General features: G+C 52.8%; 1 protein-coding gene across 1 annotated transcript in view; it reads left to right on the top strand.

The window, feature by feature from the left end:
• LOC104627288 (otoferlin-like) overlaps positions 1-8,623 on the top strand; it is a gene marked incomplete at its 5' end in the record, with an annotated part of 16,757 nt that overhangs the window by 1,451 nt on the left and 6,683 nt on the right. Inside the window, 8 exons of the mRNA XM_010295436.1 lie at positions 299-365; positions 2,278-2,402; positions 3,093-3,227; positions 4,130-4,267; positions 6,210-6,337; positions 6,916-7,086; positions 7,655-7,815; positions 8,511-8,619. Of these exons, the coding sequence (XP_010293738.1) occupies positions 299-365; positions 2,278-2,402; positions 3,093-3,227; positions 4,130-4,267; positions 6,210-6,337; positions 6,916-7,086; positions 7,655-7,815; positions 8,511-8,619 (1,034 nt within the window). The remainder of the gene's footprint in view (positions 1-298; positions 366-2,277; positions 2,403-3,092; positions 3,228-4,129; positions 4,268-6,209; positions 6,338-6,915; positions 7,087-7,654; positions 7,816-8,510; positions 8,620-8,623) is intronic.

Here is an 8,623-nt window from a genome sequence, read left to right as displayed (position 1 = left end):
CTCGCCAGCCGTGCCTGCCTGCCAGCAAGGCTTTCAGCTGGCAGGGCTGAGCAGGATTCCTCTTTCTTTGAGCGGACTCTGGGTGGCCTTTGTGCCTGGTTTGCACTCGGAGACGGGTATTTAGCAGCATCGGTGCTCAAGGCTGCACCGAGCAGCTCCGATCTCTCCAGTGCTGCTGGAACCTCGCTCACGGCTCGGGTGGGAAGAGCGAGCTGTGGCCCTGAGTGAGGCATTTCCAGCGAGCGCAGAGACCTCGGCACAAGCACCCACTCCCCGTTCGCTTGGTTTCTGCCCGCAGCAGCTCCGGCAGCAGGAAGCAGCCTCAGCAGAAGCGGAGGAGAAGGACGAAATGGAGATTGCAGAGGGTAAGCAGGTTGCAAACAAGAGAGGGAGCATGGCAGGGAGGGGTAGCACCAGGACTCCTTTTGGCGCTTGAACCCCGCTTTTGGAGCATGCCGTTGCTCTTCTGCTAAACCAGGTGCTCGCAGCGTGTCGTGTATCCCCGTGCAGGATCGATTCTTGTGAAGGCGGGCCTGGTGTGGGCTGCGTTGGGTTAACGTGCTAATGCCAGGTGAATCCAGGTATTGTGGCAGCCTCCAACCCAGCCGTGCGGGGAGGAAGGCCATGTGCAAGCAACGCAGACTAGTGACCAGGATCCGTGTTATTGTCCAAGGACGTTTTCGTGCAATGACAAGTTAGAATGTCATTAGAAGTCCCATCGCTTTGGCCATGCAGATGTGTTAGCTATAGGACTCTGTCCTTGAAGCCTGTTGAGCACACCAAGTAACAGATACTTCTAGATCACCTTCATGGGGTTTTCCATCCTCTTTTTTTTTTTTTTTTAATTTTGCAATTTTTCTCCAATTTTACACAGGAAGATTCAACCAGACAAAAGGTCTGGGATTCATCTGACTGCTTTTACCTGCATGTAGAGACCTCCTTGTCTGCTGTTCTAGCACAGGCAATGAAGAAAAATACACGCTTTTAGGGCAAGTTCTCTGACCTATTTTCAATACTATGTTACGATCAGATGAACTGTGCCCTGAACGTGTTTTTCTCTGAAGGAAGTCAGGGGTCTGTAGCTCAGATGGGGTGTTGTTGATGTCTAAAGTTGGGTGAGACAAATTTTGTACCACAAGTGATGTGGGCCAAGAATACTGGTGAGTTGGGAGATGTTGGTCAAGGGTGACTGTCCAGTTGCAGCCTGGAGCCTCCTTGCCCAGTCCCACCAATAAGGCCTGGAGGGGTTTCTCTGAGGACCTTCATCCATGCTATCCATGTGTCCCACGTCCCCATCACAGTGAATTGCTGTCATGCCCAGGCAATGCAACATCCATTAGCTGAGAAAAATACAGAGCTTGGTTTCTTTTGGAAGACTAGTCTTTGCGTGATGAGAAAGATGAGGCCAGGTGTTGCTGAGCTTAGAGACAACCCTGGGCAGGTTCTTCCTGGGCTTGCTGTCACAGCAGGGCTGCTGGGGGTGTCTTGTGTCCCCTATTGTTTTATTTCTGTCTTCTCAGTTGGGGTCATTTCCCTTTGGCATTCCCAACCCTTCCTCCTTTCCTCTCCCTCAGTCTGTCCCCATCTGCATCGCCCAGCAGCCATGAAAGCGGGCAGAGGCAGTGAGGGACAGGGATTGTAGAGGGGTGGGAGAAGTTTTCTTTGAACCTGCCTTTCCAGGAAGCCAGTTCCCAGCGTGGTTGATGTCTCTGGCTGGTGGTTGCTCTGAATAGAGACCCTAACTACCTGTCATTGCAGCTGGTCATGGGCAACACCTCTTATCAGGGCAGCAGCTTGTGCTCTGGTGCTGAACATCAGCACTGTCACCTCTGTGCTACCTAGGCTGGGGTTTTATTCTCCAGGCTGCACAGAGCAGGAAAAGTCTCCAGTAGAAGGAAGAAAAGGAAGACACACTGGGCAGGGTCAGGTCTTCTCTCACTGCTGCTGAAGCTAGACAGAGCCTAGCCCTCTGTCCATGTTTTGTAGCCCTCCAAATGACTTCTGCTCAGGTCAGCTCTGGAAGTTCCCTGCACAGAGACCTCTGGGCTCCTGGAGATGCTATGACCCAGACACAGAGTCAGGGAAAGATGGGAAAGGGCTGGGATGGGAGCTGCAGGCAGTAGAAGCAGTCAGCTTTCATGCTCCTCCTGTTTGAAGGATTTTGATGAAGTCCTTCTTTCCCATCTCCTCCACCCATCCTCACCCTCATTTCCATCTCCTCTCTCCCCTCTGCTTCCCCTCGGACTCAAATCAAACTTGATGACTCTCCCATGAAAGGCTCCAAGGGTCTGGCGAAGAACAAGGAGAAGTCCAAGGCACCCAAAGACGACAAGAAAAAGAAGCAACAGTCAGCCTCTGAGCCTCCTGAGAAGAAGAACAAGCAGAAGATTGATGAACTGAAGGTACGTGTGTCAGGAGAGGAGGAGAAGGTCCTGCCTGCTCAGTGGCAGGCTGGAGGTCTGGCAGGATGGCAATGCCAACCACCAGAGCAGGACAGATCAACCCTGCATGAGTCACCTTGCCTGTCTGGGGATTACCTAACCCTAGGTGAGATGTGTCTTGGGACTGCCAGCTTCTTTCCATAGTTTGAAGGAGTCAGAGGTAACAAGTTTTACAGAAACGGGGTTGCCCCGGTATAGGATCATCCTTGGGTGATCTATATCACCTAGTGGTGGCTTGGATGTGCCCTGGCTGGAGGGGAGAGCTGTCCAGCCTGGCCATGGCTGGCCCAGCCAAGACTCGGGGCAGGGATGGGCTCTGGTTCCATGTACTGGCCATGGTATTTATTAAGATTAATGTAGTCTGTGATTCTGAGGTTTAGAAGGGGTTTGAACCTCAGTCTTGCACAGAGCTGGGACAGCCACCTCACCCATTCAGCTGAACTTCCCTCTTGTATGTTGTCAGTTCAGGGAGGTGCTTGTGGCATCAACGTCCAACCCAATGACCCTGGAGATCCTTTCCCTTCCTATAGAATCGGGCACTCGGAGCTGAGGTGTCCATGTTCCCTCTTGAGTTGGCTCGGGTAGTCACTGTATCTTTTCCTCGCTTTTTTTTTAACCTAATTCCCCTCCCTGAACTTTCTGTCATCTCAGGTCTTCAACAAAGAGCTGGAAACAGAGTTTGATAACTTTGAGGACTGGCTGCACACCTTCAACCTGCTCCGTGGGAAGACTGGGGACAACGACGACAATGCAACAGAAGAGGAGCGAATAGTGGGGAGGTTCAAAGTGAGTTTGGTTGCTGAGTCGGGCCAGGGCAGGGGCAGCTTGGGAAGCCCTTGTCAACAGGTTTCTCTGCTAAAGCTGGTTTAGCAGGAAGGGGTTGGATGCTATAGAAACCAATTTGCATTGACCCAGCTGCAGCCCCTTGCAGGGAGGGAAAGCCTCCAGAAAGCCCCCAGAAATCAGATGGCTTCAAAGAGCGCATCCACAGAGGTGGTGATCTGCAGGCAAACAGATCCTTGGTGATCCTTACAGAAGGCTAAGGGAAAAGCAGATCCTCTTTCTTGCCCACTGTGGAAATAAGTTGTGCCCTGGGTTATCTTGCTGAACCATTTTTCACCAACACCAGTCAACTAGTCTGATGGTCAAGTTGCACCATTACCGGTCCCCAGGCAATGTAGGAGCACATCTGTCAGCTGTAAGATTCTTGAACTAGAACCTTTTTGAGGGTGTGATCCTGGCCAGATGAAGCCTGTTGATGCCAGTTTTGCCCTTTGTTTGCTTAGCAGAGGAGATGAGCAGGCAGTTCCCCACCTTAGCTAGGATCAGATGCTTAGGGAGCATAAAAACCAGCAGTGTTTCATGTGGTAGTTCCCAGATTTTCCAGCCCATCCCTTGTCAACCCTTTTATTCCCATTGCTTTTATCCTCCTGTGAGCTTCACTCTTGGAAATCCCTGTCCATGCACACCTCCTTCCCTTTGTCCAATTTCTCTGCTCATGGTTGCAACTCCTGAAGAGGTGCTTGTGCAGTGGAAGAATTTTCCAGATCTGGCCTGTCTGCTGCAGCAGATGACTAGAAACAAGGATATCGACTGGGTCTTCAGGAAGGATGGTTTGAGATGGGTCTGCTTACCCTGAGCCCCTGGGCAGCAGGACTCTCATGGGGCCATGCACTCCCTTGCACTAGGGCTCCATGTGTGTCTACAAAGTGCCGCTCCCTGATGATATCACCAAGGAGGCAGGATACGACCCCAACTTCGGCATGTTCCAGGGGATCCCGAGCAACGACCCCATCAACGTACTGGTCCGAGTCTATATTGTGAGGGTGAGTATAACTGTGTGGTGTGGCAAGGCATGATCATAGAATCACAGAATCGCAGCAGGGTTTGGGTGGGAAGGGGCCGTCAGAGGCCTCTAGTCCCACCCCCGCAGTGAGCAGGGACATCTTCACCCAGAGCAGGTTGCTCAGAGCCCCGTCCAGCCTGACCTGGGCTGTTTCCAGGGATGGGGCATCCACCACCTCTCTGGGCAACCTGGACCAGTGCCTCATCACACTCATAGTGAAGAATTTCTTCCTCATATCCAGTCTAAATTTACCCTCTTTCACTTCAAAACCATCCCCCATTGTCCTGTCACTACACGCCTTTGTGCAAAAGTCCCTCTCCAGCTCCCTGTAGGCTCCCTTTAAATCCTGGCCGGCTGCACTAAGGTCTCCCCGGAGCCTTCTCTGCTCCAGGCTGAGCCCCCCCAGCTCTCCCAGCCTGTCCTCCCAGCAGAGCTGTTCCAGCCCTCGCAGCGTCGCTGGGGCCTCCTCTGGCCCCGCTCCAGCAGGTCCGTGTCTCTCCTGTGCCGAGGGCTCCAGAGCTGGACGCAGCCCTGCAGGGGGGTCTCCCCAGAGCGGGGCAGAGGGGCAGAACCCCCTCCCTCGCCCTGCTGGCCACGCGGCTTTGGGGGCAGCCCAGGACACGGGTGGCTTCTGGGCTGCGAGCGCACATGATGATGCTGCAATCACATAATCACATGGCGATCCTGCGCTCCCTTCCACAGTGCACACTCAGGAGCTGGTCCCAAAGCTGTAGGGTTGTTGGGTTTTAGCACTCCGTGCATCAGGGCCAAGGGAGCAGCATGAGGACTGAAGCAACTCATTGATGGGGACTTTAACAGTGTCTCCACAGCTGTGTGCTCCAAGCACTGGGAGCAAGCCAGATCCAAGCTCCTGCCAGATCCAGACACCTTTCTTCTGGTATATAGGATGGACCGGCACGTCTGTCCTAGTGCTTAACTGAAGTTGAATAATTGGGATCAGCCTGGACTGCGAGGTGCTGGTTCCTTACATAGCCATGACATCTCAGTGAAGCACATGCCGAGCCGAATGGGAGCTGGCAGGGTCTAGTAGACCTGGTTGAAGGGCAAGGCACCTCCTTGAACACATGCTGAGCTAATGCATGTTTCTTTATATTGACTGTGCTCTGGAAAAAGTCATTTTTCCTGACCTCTAAACAAGTCATCTGTGTGTCCGCAAGCATGTGAGGCAGGCACTAATGCCAGGCACTTGAGAGGGATCTCAGTCCTGCTAGAAGTATTTGGGCCGCTCTTTGTCACCACCTTGTCCCGGTGTTTTACAAATGCAACCTACTTTTGGATGCATTTCCCACTAGCCAAATTCTCCATCTAGTGCTGCATCCCATTGCCCAATGGGGTAATGAGTCTCCTATCCATCACCAACAGATTGAGGCTGCAATGGTAGACACCAGTCTGGTCAGCACCACCACCAACCAGGACTGACTGGATGTGTCCTGGCATGGGCATCTGCTGTTGTGTGCCATGATGGAGGTTGGGACTGGAGAGTTTGGGGATACTCACCCCCTTTATGGGGAGAAGCCAGACACCCTAGCCCTAATGTAATGATTGAAGAGAACAAGACGGGAAGGGGGAAGTCTTCTTGACATCTTGTTCAGGTTGTTGCTCTAGGTCTTTCTTTAGAGGAGACTGTTTCTTTCCCCTGTGAAAGAGATGCTAAAGGAGACTGTGGTTACATCTCTCTGAGGGGACACAGCCAGCCCCAACTCCTCCCCAAACTGGAACAGGGATTAACACAAGGCAGGATTTATGCCCTGTTTAAACCAAGACACTATTTAGGGGGACCAAAGTGCTTAGCCACATGCCTACGGCCAGGCAGGGCCAGATGGTCTCAGGAATGGAGAATAGGGCCGTCCCTGAATTCCTCGCTACTGTGGATGGCACTGATGTATGTCTGTTCTCTACAGGCCACGGACCTTCACCCAGCCGACATCAATGGGAAAGCTGACCCCTACATTGCCATCAAGCTGGGGAAGACAGACATCAAAGACAAGGAGAACTACATCTCCAAGCAGCTGAACCCTGTCTTTGGAAAGTGAGTTGCCCCAGCCCTGTTACCTGTCTGCACCTGGAAGGGGTGTGCTAAGCCTGAGCCAAGCTTGCCAGCCACTGGACCTGCACCCTAGTTGTCCTACAGCTGCTGCTTGGGCTCAAAAGATGGGACTCATCACACAAAACTTTCCTTGCAAGCAGCATAGGCATCCTCATTTCAGTCATCTGCCCTTCTTTGCCAGTGGTATGGTTAATATTGTAAAGGTTGTTTAAGAGATGTCCATATCTGATCAAGATTAAGTACCTACTTAGGAATCGTTAGGCCCAAACTCCAGTGAGAGTATGGCCTGGATCCCCAGTGACACACAAACTCAGGGCTATGGACAGTCAGGTCAAACAATCGCCCTGTGCCACCTCCGGTCTAGGGCTGCTGGATCTGAAACAACCCATGCAGAGATTTAGTTAAAACCCCCTACGTCGAATGTCCTGCAATGGTAGATGCAAATTAAACACTGTCCATAGGCTGGAGCAGACCCACCTCACCCATGTGTCTGTCCTGAGTAGCAGCCAAACCTTTCAACAGCTTTTCTCTTTCCCCTCACCTGCTTTCCCCTGGCCTAGATCCTTTGACATCGAGGCCACCTTCCCTATGGAGTCCATGCTGACAGTGGCGGTGTACGACTGGGACTTGGTGGGGACCGATGACCTCATTGGAGAGACCAAGATTGATCTGGAGAACCGCTACTACAGCAAGCATCGAGCTACTTGTGGGGTGTCACAGACTTACTCCATGTACGAGCAAGGCTTTCCCTGCCCAACTTTCTGCCTGGACCCATGCCTGTATCATCTTCCACACCAAGCCTAGATCTCCTGCGGGAATCTCCCTCCTTTATTGCCTGCTAATGGAGAAGACTGTGCTGTACCCTCACTCTTAAGACAGGTTTTGTGACCAGCACAGCAGGGCAGCAGTGGAATGAGTTGTAAGGAGCCCAGGGCAGGGAGGAAGAGACTCAGGGGCACTGGTGGGACTGGGCAGAGGGATGAGGCCAGAGCTGAAATAGCAGCAGGGCCAAAGGAGCAATGCTGAGCATCAGGAGTCAAGCGGGGTGCACTGGGGATTTCAGGTCTGAGTCAGCACAGAGTAAAGGGGCTGGGGTGGAAGGGTGTTAGCAAAGCGTAGCGAGGGGACACAGAGGGACCTAGTCTGCATTGAAGTTTCATGTTTGCTGCCTCAGATCCTTTCCCTGTGAATCCCGAGTCCTTCATGGCAGTAGCATTTGTTTTGCTGGCAGAGGGGAACAGAACCGCTTTTCCTTCACATCTTGCTACTGCTTCACTGACCTTGCCGTCCTATTCACAGACACGGTTATAACACCTGGCGTGATCCCATGAAGCCCTCCCAAATCCTGTCCAAGCTGTGCAAAGAGGGCAAGGTGGATGGGCCGCATTTTGGGCCAGGAGGAAGAGTGAAAGTTGCCAACAGGGTCTTCACCGGCCCCACGGAGATTGAGGATGAAAATGGTACTTACCCCATGGGATGAAGGTTGTGGAGGGAAGCAGGGCTCTGGGGTGTCCCCTCATCAACTGGGGATTGGAGACAGATGTAGTGGCCTCATCACCCTAAAGCAGCAGTGCAATCATTCTCCATCCACCACCTTAAATGGACCTTCCAGTATGTGACCAGTTAGACAGTGTCGTTTAGACCACCCAGGTCCGTGGGGTGCTCTCAGAATCACTCACGGGCGTCTGTGGCACAGCATCACCAATGCTGCCTTTGAAAACTTCCTCCTGGCAGTCTATGCCCAAGAAGCGATGAAGGCAGCCCACTCTGGCCTTTCCAGGGTTTAAGAAGCCATTCTCCATGTGATTGCATCCCCAGACAACAGTTGTGTCTCAATGCGCTCACGTGTGCTCAAGAAAGATGAAGGCAGGCCAGGAGGGGTGCGGAAATGGAGAACGTGGTCAATGCCTACGGAGTTTGTTCAGCCTGGGAAAATGCAGGCTGGCAGGGGATCTGGACCTTCTGTAAATGACTATGGTTAGAGGGAGGAGAAAGAGAGGAGCTAGGAAGTGTTGGCTGAAAGACAAAGCGTATGCAAGGCAATGGAGAGGAGTAGCTAGTGCCCTTGGAGTAGGGGTGGAGGAACAGGGTTGTTTGCTGTCCCTGGTGTGTCTCTGCCCAGTTCTTAAAGCTCAGCCCTCCCTTTGCCCACCAGGTCAGAAGAAGCAGACAGATGAACACCTGGCCCTGATGGTGCTGCGCCACTGGGAGGACATCCCACGGGCAGGCTGCAAGCTGGTCCCCGAGCATGTGGAGACGCGGCCGCTG

This window comes from Phaethon lepturus, unplaced genomic scaffold (assembly GCF_000687285.1).
Source record: "Phaethon lepturus isolate BGI_N335 unplaced genomic scaffold, ASM68728v1 scaffold40599, whole genome shotgun sequence".
NCBI classification, from domain to species: Eukaryota; Metazoa; Chordata; class Aves; order Phaethontiformes; family Phaethontidae; genus Phaethon; species Phaethon lepturus.
This window is presented reverse-complemented; position numbering and strand designations above follow the sequence as displayed.